This window comes from Octopus sinensis, linkage group LG3 (genome assembly GCF_006345805.1).
Source record: "Octopus sinensis linkage group LG3, ASM634580v1, whole genome shotgun sequence".
Taxonomy (NCBI): domain Eukaryota; kingdom Metazoa; phylum Mollusca; class Cephalopoda; order Octopoda; family Octopodidae; genus Octopus; species Octopus sinensis.
Window position 1 is genome coordinate 96,142,615 of NC_042999.1, and position 17,812 is coordinate 96,160,426.

At 32.6% G+C, this 17,812-nt stretch overlaps 1 protein-coding gene across 19 annotated transcripts in view; it reads left to right on the forward strand.

Annotated features, from left to right (window-relative positions):
- Window positions 1-17,812, forward strand: part of LOC115209155 — a 1,103,332-nt gene that overhangs the window by 962,285 nt on the left and 123,235 nt on the right. For all 19 annotated transcript variants that reach the window (XM_036501160.1, XM_036501159.1, XM_036501162.1 and 16 more), the window contains one exon: window positions 8,016-8,185. In XM_036501160.1, coding sequence (XP_036357053.1) covers window positions 8,016-8,185 — 170 coding nt within the window. The remainder of the gene's footprint in view (window positions 1-8,015; window positions 8,186-17,812) is intronic.

Consider the following 17,812-nt stretch of genomic DNA (forward strand, 5'->3'; position numbering starts at 1 on the left):
TGCATTGCTATGACTGAGTCTGTCTATCCCACTTCCATTAAAGCCACCACCAAAATCTATGGCATTCAGAAATAGACTGGATAGTAGAGAGAATGTACTTTGTCCAGATAGTCATGCTGCACTACATACAAGTCTTCATCATGTGTTGGAGTGTGCAGTATAGTCCTCAGCAAAACAGAAAGAAAGCTCTGTGGTCATGTTTCAACATTTGGCTGACTGCCTGCATGCTATAGAACTGATCAATCAGATTTGACCTGGATTTACGCAACTAACACCCAAACTGCAGTTATTCAACTTAAAGTCAGTATTGTGTTATTAGCAGTTATAATTTAATTTGTTGTTTTCATGAGGCTTGTAAATTCCCCCTTTCCAGTGCATTATTTTTCCCATTGTTGAAATCAACAATGGTATTGTATATCACCCATTAGAAATAACACCTTTTAGCACAAACAACTTATTTATCTATTTTGTATTACATGTATTGTAAGCGTTCAGACTTTTCCATTTATTGAGATTTTCATAGAATTTCCTTTTATTTGTTGTTTCCAATTATTATTATAATCAAGAAAAGTAGATAATTTAATCAATGAAGTGGATGGGTGGCTTGGGATCACTACTGATTTTCAGAATGTTGATAGTTCTTTTATTCTTTTACTGGTTCTGGCCATTGAGATGTGGACATGGAGTGTTGCCTTTTATTTAAATTCAATATTTTCTCAGATAGAAATATTTTAACATCTCTTGTTCAGCAGAACCAATTAAAAGCATAACATAAAAATTTCAGGAATATCCTAAAACTGCGATATTGTTTAAGCATTTTTTCCCCCTATTATTTTAGTCAGTGTTAATAGCAGGAGTAAAATTCTTAAAGGGATTCTGATATCATTGTTATTATCTTAAATCAATTTTCAATGAAAATGAACTTTATTGCTTTCATATCATTCTTATCTTAGTGTTCAGGAAATCTCTGACAAGAGTAAATTCTTAGCTTTAACTTTACCAGATGAAAGTATAATAAAAGAAAAACAACAATAAATGTCGCAAGCCATTGATTTCTCCAAAAACAAATACTAATCTTATATTCATTAATGTTAGCTAAGGCCAACATGTTTTAAGGGATAATTTAGCACAAAAAAGCCATTAGCAATTACATAGTGATGCTCTTTGTTTGGAATTAAATCTATTGCTGTAAACTGTGATTTCAGTATGGTAACAAATCTTTATTAAGTGACTAGACAAAATAACCAGGAGTATTAAGTATCAAGCTTATAGCTTGTGGTTTCTTATCCAACTAGTTAGCATGTTAAGTAAGTTTCTTTCAGTTTACATTTCAAAGACATTTGCAACAGACCAGTATCCTGTACACGAAAAGGGCAAAGACTCCAAACATGTATTGGGTCATCCCATGAATAATGTGGTTTTTTATACTTCTTTTATTTTTCAGAATTAAGATAAACAGAGTTCTTTTTTAATCCAAAATATATTCTTCTTCAGTTTCTACAATGTTCTTCCATTTATCTGCTAGACTGATGGCACAAAGGTGTTGATGAATGGTTGAATGACCAAATCCAAGTTTCTCTGCTAGTTCCTCAACAGTTACGATGGGATTTTGTTCTACCAGGGTTTGCAGGATGTCCTCATCAAGCTCTACAGATCTTCCAGGATGAGGCTCATTTTCTAGGCTGTAGTTTCTGGCTCAGAATTTCTGGAACCACTGTTGACACTGGCTTACACTTATCGTCCAATCCCCATATACTGCATTAATATTCCTCACTCTATTGTGTTGTTGCCATTATTATAACTGTCAAAATTGAACTGCACTCTTCAACACCTGCACTAAGAATAAGGACAAAGTTACTACCTACTTTTATAGCAAGTTGATGCAGGTAGTTTATCCTGTTCCCCTCCGACTTTTAGGTGTACACCCTACAAGAAAGGGGTTCCACTAAGCACACTGGAAATTAATTTAAAAGCATGGCTGTTAAATACAGGTGTGATTGTTTGGTTAAGAAACTTACTTCCCAACCATGTAGTTTTGGGTTCAGCCTTACTGTACAGAATCTTAGACAAGTGTTATTAACTATGGCTTTGAACCAATCAACAATGTTTCTAATATTAGGTTGATCAAAAAAAGTTTTGTCTGTTTCACCAAAAGCATTGGGAAAATTACTCCTTTTGAGTAAGGTGCCACTACTTATTTTATCTTTGTATATACATTCTTCTAAAAACGAAAAGAAAAAGTTAAAATGCTTCTCAAACTAAGATTATTTCAGCTGTTGAATGTCTTAGTTGGTTGCCTAAAGAATTTCTAAACAGAGAATTGAAAGTGCAGTCTATACTAGAGCTGGTAATTCATAGTATTCAAGCTCCTTGCCAGCCATAGGCAGTACATAATGATTAGGATCAGCACTTTGTTGTGCATATCAGATATATCTAGGCATGATTATTTTTTATATTTGTTGTGTTTGTTACAGTATGTCATTTGTCATATCAATATTTTATAGGAGTTATCTAATATTTAAATAGGTTATTAAAATTTATTTAAAAACCATCTTTACAAAGATAATACTCAGTTTCAAATACTATAGACTACAGAAAATAATTCACTCATTGTTTCACATTTAAATTTGAGAATATTGTTATCACATTATGTTTACCTGAATTATTCTATCAATGTTACTAACAATAGCAGTAAACAATTATATTTCACACAGAATATATAGACAGTAAATATATTGGAACACTATCATTATTAGAATTCCTCATTTAAAAAAAATCATATCATGAAAAAGTTTGTACATGGTTTTAGACGCAATGCAATATAAAAAAAATATTTATTCTTTTATTGTTTCATATCAAATATGTTTATATTTCTATAATATTCAGATATTATGTTCTGTAAATCAGACTGTTCATTTTCTAAAATTTGATAATATACCCAAACATTGTGAAAGTTAAGTGTGGTTTTTGAACATAAAACCTGAAACTTTTAGAATTACAAATAGATTTAAATGTGAAACCATGAGAGATTATATTATATCTACCTTCCATGGTATTTAAACACTATTTTTATAAATATATAATATCTCATAATATATATATATATATATACACATACACATGTGTATATATATATATATATATATATATATATATATATAAACACACACACACACACACACATAATGGCTATCCACTCATGACCGAGGAAGACCATTGCTGACCTTCAAGAACATTGTGCGCCCTTGGACTAACTTATATTTTGCACTTGTGGCTCCATTAGTGGCTAATGAACCCTACTCTTGACAAGCACACATGACTGCAAACATTGCAAACCAAGCTTACCCCATTCACCACACTAGCAGTGCACTTTCGACCAGCACACTTAAATTATTCATGCAGAATATGTGCTCTCTCAAAGGTGTTGACCCGCCTCCTTAACCTACTTCCTCCATCTGTGGCAATGACAGGCATTGCTCTCCTAGTCAGTCTCCTGCATATCACAGGCTTTTAATGAGAACTCAACACAGTCCTTATATCGCAGCCTTGGTTTCTGCTGTGGTCTCTTTCCATTAACAAGTTCCCCATACAGCATCGGTTTAGGGATCCTGCTATCCTTCATTCTAATAAGGTGTCCAGTCCAACATAACTGATGTTTGTGCATCATCGCCTCAATACTCAAGATATCAGTTGTCCTCAGGACCTGTGTGTCTAAAGTTTTTAAGGTCCAGCCAACATTTAAAATGTGTCTCAGTCATCTCTGATGAAAGCATTCAAGGACCCTTACATGACATTTGCAAAGGGTCCATGTCTCACATGAGTAAAGTAACGGTGTCAGTACACATGCAGGGTACACAGAAACTTTTGTTTGCTTTGAGATGCCATGTTGGGACCAGGCACGAGACTGAAGAGACTGGAAGGAATCAGTTGTTCTCTGCAGCCTGAAAGATATTTCATCATCCAGGAAGCAAGAACGGCTGAGTGTGCTGCCCAGGTAGACAAACTTGTCTACCCCTTTCAGAATTGTTCCCTCAACCAAGATAGCTGGTTCTACTTATGGATTTCCTGGTGCAGGCTGGAACATTACAACAGTCTTGTCCACTCTAATGCTGAGTCCAAATGCCTTGCAAGAAGCAGAAATACGATTCATAAGTACTTGCATGTCATCCATTGTATGAGTGACTAAGTCACAGTCATCTGCACAAAGGAGGTCATGAATGAGAGATTAGGAAACTTTTGAATTGGAAGCAAATTGGCACAGATTAAAGAGGTGGCTAGAAGATCGATACCTGATGTATATTCCCAAAGCTAACATTAGCAAAGGCATGAGTAAAAGCAGCAGCAAAGTACAAAGGAAAGAGAGTTGGGGCAAGGATGTCACCCTGCTTAACACCATTCTCTACAGGAATGGCTCCCACTATGCCACCACCACCATTGACCCAAGCCTCCATCCCATCATGAAATGATTCAATTATAGATACAAAGTGATCCAGACATCCAAGTTTGCCAAGTATTTTCCATAGTAAAGCCTTATTCACAGTATCAAAGGCCTTGGTTAAATCAGTGAATACCTGGACAAGATCTATATTCTGCTCATAGCACTTCTGCATGTCTTGCTGTGAAAAATCATATCAATTGTCCCTCTATGAGATTGGAAGCCACATTGAGATTCAGATAGGGCATCATTTACGAGACATCCATTCAGGCAGGTAAGAAGAATATTTGCCAGAACTTTGTCAGCAGCTGATAGTTGAGCAATACCTCTGTAGTTACCACACATTGTTCTGGCTCCTTTTTCTTTATAAAGAGGAAGAATAAATGCATCCTTCCAGTCCTTAGGCATTGCACCATCCCTCTAGATTACACAAATAAGTTCATGAAGAGACTGTATGGTGTAATCACCACCAAATCACAAGACCCCTTCCACATGCCCTACCAAGATTCAATTTACTTATTGATGTCATTACCTCATCTATTGAGGGCATGGAATTTAAGGAGCCAATGATAGGTCTTTGTTGCATAGTATCAATCACTGTTTCATCTACAACTGACTCGTGATTTAGGAGTTCAGAGAAATGTCCAGTGACCTGTGATTTCTGTTGATTTAGTAAATAGAGTAGAAGACTCTTTGGAAATCAAAGAATCTGATGCAGAGCTCTTAGGTCCATAAACCTGCTTCATAAGATGGTAGAGCTTCACAGACCTCAGCCAATTGGACAGTGTGATAGGTGGAACATCTACTTTGGCTTTTCATAGAGGATTAGTAGAGGAAAAGTGTGACAACGTTCTTAGGAAGACTTTGGGCATTGGAGAAGATCAGCTAATTGTTCTTTTCCAGGGAACTTTCAGGCAGAGACCAATAGATAATTTGCAAAAATCTCTGGCCTGGCAGTGCTAGTGGGGAGCTTTGCCTGTTCAAGATAAACTTTACAGACACGGAACTGCTGTCAGCTGAGCATGTCCAAGATGCATGCAGGACGAGACGGTCTTACATGCACTCGTCCAGTGCCCGAGCATTGCTGACCTGTGGGTTTATGTCGAACACCTGTTGTTACATGTGGGATGGATCCAGCTATCAGCTGAATCCATCATGAAGATCACACCACCACCTTCCTTTAACTGAGAAAGAAAGGCTGTTTTTATATGCCTGATGACCATGCCAAAAGAAGTTGTGTGCTTGACGAGATTAAAGGGACTGAAGACAAACACTTTTCTCCTTGGCAAATCCCTGATGAACTTCTTTAAGTTTCACTTGAAAAGGAAAAATAAAGGTAGAGAGGGAAGTGTTATCTTCTCGTCAGTTTGCCGAAAGGTGGATGAAAGAGGTGAGAATGGTATGAGTGAACAGGCCTGCCCTAAGCTTATGCCTGTAGATGGAAAGAGGAAGGAAAATGAAATAAAGCACCTGCCCCAAAAGTCAGGGTACCCATGGTTTTTATGGGGTTTTTCCGTGAGCATCCCTTGAGTGTCTCCTCCCTATTGATGATTACACATTGTTGCTCTTTTTTTTAAATTTTATTAGTCTTGTTTACATGCAAAATCCTCACTACACACACATACATGCACACATTTTTTTTTCTTTTGTTCTGTGCTGTCCATAATGTTTTTCTTCATGTAAACCCTTGTGGCTAATAAAGAAATCATTACCAGTGAACTACGGTAATACCCCTTATTTTTCAAGCACCATCCAGAGTATTTGAGCAGTTCCAAGCAGTTCTGTTTTATGCTAGCGCTCTACTTTTATTGCAGCCCCTATTTGTTCCATGTACTTCTCAAGATTTTTACTCACTGTTTCCAGGGCTCTGACAATTATTGGTACTACTACTACCTTTTCCAGTGACCCCAACTGCTTAACCTCCCAAGCTAACTTGTTATATCTATCGACTTTTCTTTCTTCCTTATAGCACACCTTGTTGTCAGCTGAGCATGCTATATATATGATCCAGCATCGTTTGCTTTCTTTCTCATTTAAGATTATGTCTGGTTTCCTATCCTCTATCTCATGGTTGCACTGAATCATAAAATCCCATAGGATCTTTGCATTATCATTTTCGATGATGCCTTCTGGTTTATGTTTATGCCACTTTTATGCTCAGTCCATACTTGTTGCAAAGTGTCCAATGGACAATCCTTGCAATATTGTCATGACATACCTTATATTCTTTCTGGGCTAGTGGTGTAAATTGACTGGTAATATACCATATGGTTTCACCATTTTGTCCACAGATTCTGCACTTATCACTTTCTGAAGAGTTGTCTATTCTGTATTTGATGTAATCTGCTCTTAATGCTTGCTCTTGGGCAGCACAGATTAGAGCCTTCATTTCCTGCTTTAAATCACTTTTAGTCATCCATAGCCATCTTTTTTCTCTGTCTGTCTTATCTTCAACATCCCTATGAAATTGTCCATGCATTTTTTTCTTTATCCACCTATTTTCAGTTTCATTCATTTTCAAGTGCTTGTACAAATGCTCTTTACAATCTTCCATCCTACACAAGCCTGACCTTTTTACTTCCAATAATAGAAGTTCTGTGGAATTTTTTATGTACCATGCTATGTTGTTTTCTTCTACTCTAATATTGTTTGCATCCAATCGGTCTTCTTTCTCCTCTTTTTCTTGGTACATACAGTCTATCTGTGTCTCTTTTTGGGTGGAGTATCCCATATCTAGTCAGCGACTTCCTTGCCTTTTTGTCTAAACTGTTTAGTTCGTCTACTGTCCATGCAATTACCTCTGCTCAATATCTAAGGAGTGAAACCACCCAGGTGTTGATAGCATCAATTTTATTCCATCTGTTTAATTTTAACTTAAGGGTCAGTCTCATTCTGCACAAATACTCCACCTTAAATTTTTTTGTCATTTCTTTTTCCATCAATTTCTCCATTTCCAATATCCCCAAATACTTATAGCCTATCTTTTCTATCTGCTTCCTAACTTCCCCAACATTATCGCTAGCCCATTCATACATTTGATTTTGCCTCTCTTCAAGACTAACACACCACACTTTTTCAGTCCGAACTCCATTCTGATACCAGCACTGAAAGTATACACCATATCAACAAGAGAACTGACTTGAGATTCATCTTTACCATAAAGTTTGAGGCCACCCATGGATAACAAGTGGCTGACTTTTTGCTGGCAGCTCTTGAATACATACCCAGCCTTTGCTTTCCTCAGAATCAGTGTTAGTGGCATCATGCACAGTACAAAGATCTGTGGGGGACAGGAAGTCCCCTTGGAAGATGCTTCTCCTGCTTATTATTATTATTATTATTATTATTAATATTATTATTATTAATAATATAAGGAGAAGAAGAAGAAGAAGAAGAAGAAGAAGAATAGGGGTTGTAGACTCATTAAAGCATCATTGAAATATGCCTTGTGGTATTTATTCTCTCAATTTACATTGTGGATTTGACCTTGTATTTATGCTAAAAACAATTATTATTAAGGATTACTTTCAACATGTATAGGTTCAAATTTCAAACAGACAGATATTTATTTCATTTACAGATGGCTGGTTGTCAAGAACTGGTTAATTCATAAAAAACGCAAATTGGAACTTGCTCCTAAACGGAATTGGAAGCGTTACTGGGTATGTCTAAAGGGAACCATGCTGCTATTCTTTGACTGTGATGAAGAGAGTGCTATCACAGAAGAAAGTGCCCCAAGGCATGTACTAGGTAAGTATTTAAACTAAACCATTTTCATTCTACTAACTTCTCCCAGCAATGATTAATTTACCCAACTTTCTAATCCCAAACCCATTAATCTGCCTGATGTTTTAATCTCAATTCACCAAAATCTCTTTTTTTCTCTCTGACTCCTAATTTTTTTTTTTTTTAATATTCTCTCTCTTTCTATTTTAGTTTAGTCTTCAACTGTTATTTTAGAAAATATTTTTTCCTGTTATTTTAGTGATTTGTATTTTCTTTTTCTTATTAAATGTTCTTTTTTATTTTGTTTTCAGATGTTTTCATAGTATTATTTAATTTATTTTTCCTCAACATTAAAACTTTAAAACAAGCTTTAAATTCAGTTTTATTTCAGGACATTTTATCATTTTCTAAGTTTCCATAATATAATATTTTTAAAAAAAATCAAATATTTCCATCATAAAAGTAAGCAGAACAATATTCATTAAACAACATTTTTATTTTATCAGTTTTATTTGATATCTTTCTGAGTTTTCATTTCACTCTGAAAATAAGAATCATACTAGAGATTTGAACCTCGTAACTATTCCTTTCCTACTGGTTATTTTCTCACAATTACTGTCAGAAATGTCACTGAACTGTTAGGTAAGAACTGTTAGGTAAGACACAAGTTACTCTCTAAACTGTAGGATCTGAAACTGAATGGAATAAAAAGCTTTATGGTCTTAATACTATTTTAATTATTTTCTTTGATTACTGAATTAGATGTCCTTTAAATCCTTATATCTAACAACTCATGATTATTTAAGTTTTGTATGAAAGTCAGTATTGATTTTTAAACCCTTGTTTTTAATCTTTCCTTCCTTTTGATGCATCCTTATAGACAGCTGTAGTGCTGTTTCCCCACAATCTTAACTCTTGGTGTATTGAGAGTCACATAATTCTTAATACTTGGTATCTAGAAATAGCTTTGTTTTAAAATAGCTTTGTTGATAATGTATCTAGAATCCCAGTGCCTTTCAAGATTGAAGTTAGAGTGGCCTTGATTATTTACAATCATTACTTAAGAAACAATTTCTGAATGAACCACTCTGATTATCTGAGGGAAATAATAGAGTCCATACTCAAGGTGGTAATTAAAACATACAATATCCATTTAATGTGAAAGGCTAAAAGACACTTTAAGGAACTAAGTTCTGATAATATGTCTGTAGGTGTGTATGTTTGTATACATATGTATATATGTATGTGTGAACATATATATATACAGAATGACCCAAAAGTCACTAGTCCATTTCAAAATATATTAATGTGAAAATTTAATTAAAAAAAGTGTTATTATATTTCAGAATATAATAACCCATTTTTATTAAACTTTTACATGTATTCTTTTATAAACAATAGATATACTTCTCGGAAAACTTTTTAATTAGTTTTGAAAATTATGTCTCTTTGAATGGCCATCATTTCATTTTTGACAAAGGTGAGCCCTTTCAAAAGAGTACTTCATCACTATTTCTGATGTTTCTTGGCTTATTCCTTCAATTTTTTTGCCTGAAATTGCTGGATTGTCCGAGGTTATACTGGTATACTGTGTCTTTCAGATATTCCCACAAGAAAATGTCTGGTACCATTAAATCAGGTGAGCATGAGGGCCAATTGAATTTAGAGTTTCTTTATCCAGGCAGCATATTCTAATTGTACCCAATAATCTGCTGGCCTCAGTTCCTGCATGAGCTGCATTTTTTATGGGAAAAAATTCAGTATCCTTTAAATCCTCTGTTGTGAGATATGTGATATGCCCCACTGAGGGATATGCCCCTTTGGGCTGATGGTGATGGGTCTTCTTCAGTGCTCTGCTGTACATGCTGAATGTTGTTCTGAGACTTTTCTGAATGTGGCCTTCCTACATGTAATAAATCAACCACAACCTCTTGTTGTTCAAATCACTGGTATGAGTTCAGTACCACTTGTTTAGATGGTTGTTGGCTGACCTGATAATGATGAATGTAAGTGCTTTGGATTAGTACAATTGTTTGTTGATTTTTGTAGATAAGATTTAATTATTTTTATTTGTTGCTCTGATGTGAATTTCTCTGATTATTTTCCAAGAATTACATGTTAATAATCTGAAAAAAAAAGACTAAAACTTAATTGTAAAAATGTTATATAGGTCTAGTGATTTTTGGGCCCCCCCCCCCACATATATATGTATGTGTGTATTCTTTTATTTTCTTAGTTCCAGTTGATGGACTGGAGCACTACCTTATGTGTGTGTGTGTGTATGTGTGTGAAGAAATTGTAGTCAACAAGGAGTACAGTTGGATAATTATTTTTTAATCACTATAATTGTTTCCACCCAACGTGGTTTTCCAAAAATACAGGTATTTGATTATACAACTGTTTGTTTGCATAATGAAATCTGGTTGTGTTTCTCCAGGTAATAGTCAAGTGTTGTAGTCTTCCACATTCCTAATGGAATATACCATAACTATATATATATATGATGATGATGATGATGATGAATTAAGGTAGCCAGATGCAATTCCAAACCAAAAAGGAAATAATTCACATTCCCTAAAATGTGACGAAGAGTGCAGGGAGCATCAGCATTGCTAAAAATAAGAGTCAAAGAACTCTCTATCCACAGAAGCACATTTTCTATTTACTGCCAGAGGAGACAACCTCCCCACCACAGTTCAGTGGCATTAGATTGGCATGCCAATTTCACATGAAATTTAATGCTCATCATTAATGTTTACCCACTGTCAGTGATGAAGCTGAATCCTACCCTGTCATTGTATATAGATTTTACCTAAGGAATCAGTGGCTGATTCCACAAAATCATAATGTGAAAATAATAAAATAATTAAGGTGCCTAGATGCAATTCAAAACCAAAAAGGAAATAATTCACCGTCACTAAAATTTGACGAAGCGTGCAGAGAGCATCATCATTGCTATGCCTTGAGATGTTTAGTCAATCAAATAAATTCTAGTATTTATTATTTTAACATCTAGTACTAATTCTATTATTCTTTTTTACCGAATAGATTATTAATGACGATGTAAACCAACGAACATAGTACTTGTAATGTTTTAGGATATTGAAAGATGTATAACTGTAAGTGTATTGCTTGTGATATGTTGGAAATTTAATGTCAGCTAATGGTGAAGACTAAGCACAAATGAATTGTCAGTCTGTTTAGGTACTGAATGCAAGGTTTTCTTGGCAAAAGAACTAGGGTTGTTGTGCCTTTTTATGACTGTATGGTAGTGAACAAAATAAACAAAAATGCATAAAATTTCTGAAGTTTCTTTCATTATTGGATTGGCAGAAATTACAGCATCAGACAAAATACCTTGTGGCATTTTTTGGCTAATTATATTCCAAGTTCAAATCCCAGTGAGGTCAACATTTCTTTTCATCCTTCCAGGATCAATTAAATAAAGTACTAGTCAAGTTCTAGGGTTAATTTAATTGCCTGTCTTCATCCCTTGACAACATGGCCTTGTGCTTGTGTTATAGAAATTTCCAGTTCTTATGAAGTGCAAATCTGAAAACATACCTAGAAACCTTTATTTAGCAATAAATAAATGCAGTTTTTCTGTTACTGGACTCAATGGATATGCTATTTCTTTTCAAGGCAGGAAATATCACTATAATGTTTAAACTGTTACTGATACTCCCTCAATTTTGCTTATAAAATCTTAAGAACAAATGTAGCACCATTTGACTTTTCTTAACTCTATATCTATTTAAGAGTACCAAGTCTATCATTTTTGAAATATCAAACAAATAAGTAAAAGGAAATTTTGAGGAAATGTTATAGCTGAGCTGCTGCTTCAATTCTACTAAGACAAACAAAAATCATCTACATTAATCCTTTTGATACCTAACTGCCTGAGAGTACCTCACATGGGATGCCAACTTCCTGTTTAAAGTTATCTAAATTTAAATCCTGCCATCAAAATTTCATGTTAAGTTATATTTCAATCACCAGCTTAATGATGATAAAATCATTTTACCAAATTCTTCATTAATTTCAAAAGTAATTGAAGCAAAATCAGTTATTTCAGTAACAAAAGGGTTAATCATCTTGTATAACAGTCATATTTAGTCTTAGTATTTATTTTGTGGTGCTATATGATTATGCATTGGAGATATTTCAAAATATATCAATAATTTTTATAATAAATTTTAATCTAAGTATCAAAGTTTACACATTATAATGCTGATACTTTAAAATATTCGAATTACTTCAACAGATACTAGTTAACTCTAGTTACAAAATATTAATGTTAATATAGTGTGTGCTGCAGTTAACATATAACACAAATAATCTGGCCATTTGTATAAATCCATGTAGACTTACATTTTTATGACTTGTGAGGAAGATTCAAAGATTTCATTGTTTAATTCAGAAACTATGAAAGTAACTTCAAAGATAGCTAAAGATCCTGAGGCAGCAACCAAGTCCTAGTCAAACAGTTTGCAGTATTATAATGGTTATATAAATTCTACTCATTCATATTTATTTACATAAATATATCTGTATAAATTAAATAAATTTAAAGTTGAGTAAGCAATGTAAAAATAAGCATAGCAGTCACATGTTCTCATATAGTGTCTCTTAGATACTTACACAATCACAATTTCTGTTTGCCTGCATTGTCAGTCTCACACATAGAATCCTGCAGCTATTAAGTGAACTGAATCTTCTTTGTCAAATCAAAGAGAAGCTGATCGTCATTTAACTACTTCTTATTCTTTTATTAATTTTTATGGTTCCTTTCTTTCCTACCTGACTAGCTTTTCACTTCTCTCTCATTTGGCCAATCTAACCCTCTAATGTATACATTGCTAGCTAAACATCAACACAGTTTCTTACCTGTTTCTGAACCTAGCTTTGAGATATAAAAGTTGACAGTGAGACTGTCCTAAATTAAATCACACTATTTGCTATAGCTACCTACCATTTCACTTATTGATTGCAACTTCTACCTAAAACTCTAAATGTGTTTTAATTTCTCACCCTTTCTGTTAATCCAAATCTTACTCCTCATGTGTGTAGAGAAGGGGACATATGTGTATATTTCTATTTTACTCTTAGCTGTAATTTCATTTGGCCTATTTACTACTTTTGAGAAATTTTTATCAATTCCTCTACCATATATTGATGTAAGGTTGGAGGTCCTAGTAAGAAATTCAGTTCAACCCACATCAGTTTTCCAGGTTAACAATATAATAAATATCTTGATTAGACTGTTTATATTGATAGAAATTGTTCTGTAACAATCTGTCATCAACAAAAATTAGACAATTTTAGAAATTCTACATCAACTATTTGATAGGAGAGATGATGTAATGTTTGCAGGCATTTGCATCATACTTTGTAATATCTACAAAAACTTTGTCTTAAAATCTTATAGTTCATAAGCAATATTTATATGATACCATTTTATCATATTTTATATCTATTATCTTCTTGCCTTTTACATACTATAGTACTTTCATTACAGTTAGTTTGATGCTTAATATGTGGTCAAATAGAATATCTTTATATTGTGGTAAAAATAAATCACAAAAACCTAAGTACATTAAAAATTATTAACATTGACTAGATTGTTGTCAATATCACTAAGTAATTATATCTGTAGATGGTAAAATCTTTCTGTATGAAAAACAGTATGATACTGAAAAGCATCATCTATTATGCTTATCTGTACAAAGAATACTGGATTAAAATACACTCAGGCATAAGTTTATCATTAACTTTTGACAAATATGTAAATTGAAATGGATAAACTTGTTTTATTCAGGCCAAAACATTATAACTTGATTAAAATTTCAGTTATCTAAATCTGTTTCATTTGCAAGATTTCTGCTGTTTGCTTGATTTATGAAAAATGCAACCCTAAAATAAAATATTGCAAGTTTCACACAGGTTTATTCTTTTGATTGATATGTGATGAGTCTGTAGTTTTCTTCAAAGTTATACATAATAAAATGTCTCTATACAACAATTAACAAAAATCTGAGAATGTTTAATTGAAATCCTTTTCATATCAAAAGTGTTTAAGGTTCCTATCTTCCTATTTTATTGAACTAGCAGAAACACTATATTGTAATAAAAATATACATTTCACGTGTGTGTGTGTTGATATGTATGCATGTATAAAGGTAATTTTAAATCATATAATTCTTGATATACAAACATGATTATCATGGCTAGAATGCCTTTCATGATTGCTGTAAGTTTTTATGACAGATTTGAGAATACACAACAAAGTTTAGTTTGAGACAATGAGGGAATGCCTCTGCATAGAAACTTGATCTGCTGGCAATTGCAAGCAAATGTTTTTCTAATCACATACCTCCACCTTAAATTAAGAAAAAACACATTTGATAAGTCACTATTATGTAATAAACAAAAACAGAAAGGACAACAAATATTGTATCAATTTATTACTGAGACAAAGGAATAAAAGATTAGATCAGCAACAGCAATTTTACATATGTTTTTTCAATACTTGCATGGCTTGTATGAGTCCTTTCAAAGTACTGTATCTAAATTAAAAAAACACTCACACACAGACTATATATATATATATATATATATATATATATATATACGCACACACACACAATCATTTATGTATAGCAAGCCAGAAACAGATGACATACATACTTGAGAATTAAAGAGCAAAGATCAATATTATTTGAAAAATCTTATTTATATTGTGATAAATTAAAATCAAGAGAAAATGACAGAAAAGCAATTGTTTTACCAACCCAAAGCAGGAATTTATTGAAATAGAAAGAATGATAAGGCAAACTGAACTAAGTCTGAAGTATTTACAAAGTTGAAAATCATTGATTAATGCAGATACATTGATTTCTACAGCACACACAAGCAGATATGATAACCAATAGGCATGTACATATTTCTGCACCTGTTCAAAGTTTTATATTCTCAGATGTTTTGAATAGAATAACAGTGTTTGAAGATTTTTGCTTCTAGTTCTATGGTTTTAAATTTGTCTACAATTAAGTAATCCCTATGCAATATTTATATATATATATATAAACAAATAAAATTATGATAACTTCTTTTATTTGCTACAGAGGCATTTAATGAGGGGGATATTACAAGGATAGTCTACAATTTGTGTATGTGATTACATAAAAACTGACTTGGGTTAAAAGGGAAATAGGAGACTTGAGTAAACGGTATACCTATGTCATTCCTTCATAGTAAGTCTGTTTTTCCATACTTGCACGTTTTAGGTGAACGTGTTATTTGAGGCATTATTTTATGGAGGGATATCCTTCCTGACACTATTCCTTACATGTTTTTCAAGCAAGGGATCTACTTAGCTTTGAAGGCACAAAGTGACTGACTGATTTATTGACAGGAGAACTGACAACACTTCAACTGCAGATGTAAACAATAACACAGATACACATGCATGCACACACATGCAGATTATATATATATATATATATATATATATATATATATAACCTTTCAGTTCTCATCTAAAAAAATCCATTCACAAGGATTTGATCAGCTTAGGACTATAGAAATAGACATTTTTCCTAGATGCTGCTCATTAAGACTGAAACCAAAACCCTTCATCTTATTTTTACTAAAGGACAGAAATTATATATGTATAATTATATTTATAGTATTTCATATGGAGTAAATGATTAAAAAGTCAAATGCAGGAATTAGGATAAATAATCTAAACCTTTTAAATTTTACTGTCATAGTATAGCCTACTGAACCCTAACTTATCAGTTAACAAAGGTTTTTACATTTTGAGAAAGAGTTATGAATCACTTCTTTAGGCCAGTATTATCTGTATGATTATAAAATAAAATGACCAGCTTAGGGAAATATAACAGATGGGACAGTGACATGAATTTGAGTAAGTAAGTAGTTATGTACAAAATGCTATGCAATATGAACTTTCGATTTATTGGAATTCCCCTAATTTGCATTCTAGTTATTCTCTTCACTTCTTTTACTTTTGCCACAACTTTGTAAAATTAAAGAAAATAAAGTTACTTATCTATAAAATCCACAATATATGGCAGATATCAACATGTATATCAAATAAATGCATCTACAGCTATAATTGTAGATATTTCTAGAAGCAGTGTGGGTTTTATTAGATTGAAGAGATGGCAACACCCCCTGTCCACTTTTGTGTTATTATTATAATCAGTTTTTTTCTATCTTCAGTTTGAATTCTATCATTGGGGAAATACACTATTCTTTTTTAAAATTATTCACAGGTTTTGCCATAGTGACCGAAGAGTATTAATTGGCATTGCTAATTGTAGACCATATCCTCTGTATTACTTTTCAAATTCATCTCAACAAGAATTGGGCATAAAAAATTTTTAATTAAAAAAATTTCTTTTTAAAACAGAGAAATCCATGATGTTTGTAATTTCTGTCATCCTTAAAACCTTTGCAAGAGTATTACAATAAGGAACTCAGTTAACATGAATGTAATATATTATTTCAGTGAGCATTAGTAAAGATTTATATAACAATTGCTACAGTAGAATCAGTCTTGTTGAGATATTTAGGGATATGATAAAAGAATGATCCTCCCAGTGACATTCCATGCCAGATATTCAGAAATTTGATATAAGAAATGAAACATCATTTTTATAACATCTTGTTTCATGAAGTTTTTCAGATTTATAGTGAAAATGACAATGATGAAACTTATTATTATTGCTGTTGTTGTTAATAATTGTTTTAGTTACTATGATTTTATCATTCATGTTGCACTTTATAAGTTATATTAATATATATCACTCACTTAACTTGAATAGTTTTTCTAAATCATTTATATAAGTCTAGAAATTACATCAATCATTTAACTTGTTCTTTCTTATGCCTTGCCACCAGATAAACAATACCTACTCTGGTATTGATCTTCAGTTTCTTATTTCATACAGCTCACAAGCTAGATTTTTAAAACTTATCTTTCATTACTTTAACACCAGCACATAAGGCTTTGTTGAATTCTCTCAAACTTTCATGTTTTTCTCACAAAAGTAAAACAATATGAATAATCAATATCCTATGTTAACACTAGTTTTCAATACAGCAAAATCCATCACGATTTTCTTTTATTCTAACACATTTTTTGTCTTTATGTTACAGTACATATGCTTCTTGCCTTATCTAAATAAGAAAAGACAATACAACATTATTATTACCTCTTTATATACATATCTTAACAATTTCTTATTAGAATAATACTGTACATCATAGTTCATAATATAGTCAAAATTATTTACTTCAGTTATTATGGCAGTTGTTTTATTCTTAATGTGTTTTATTATCTAAGCTATTAACCAATTTGTATAGTTTTATAGTTATGGTGGTCAAGGTTTAATTCTTCATAGTTATGTTTCCCTTGACCACTTAGATTTTTACTTCCATTTTATTATATTTTCACCAAATTCTCCATCTTCTATATTTGTAATTATTTTTATATTGTCCTATAATACAGAAATCTATTTGTTTATTTGTGTAGATTTCATGATTTTAAAATTATTTCTCTATTTTCTGTGCCAAATTCCAATTCCATTAATTCTGTCTGTTTCCTGTGCATGAAATTCCCTT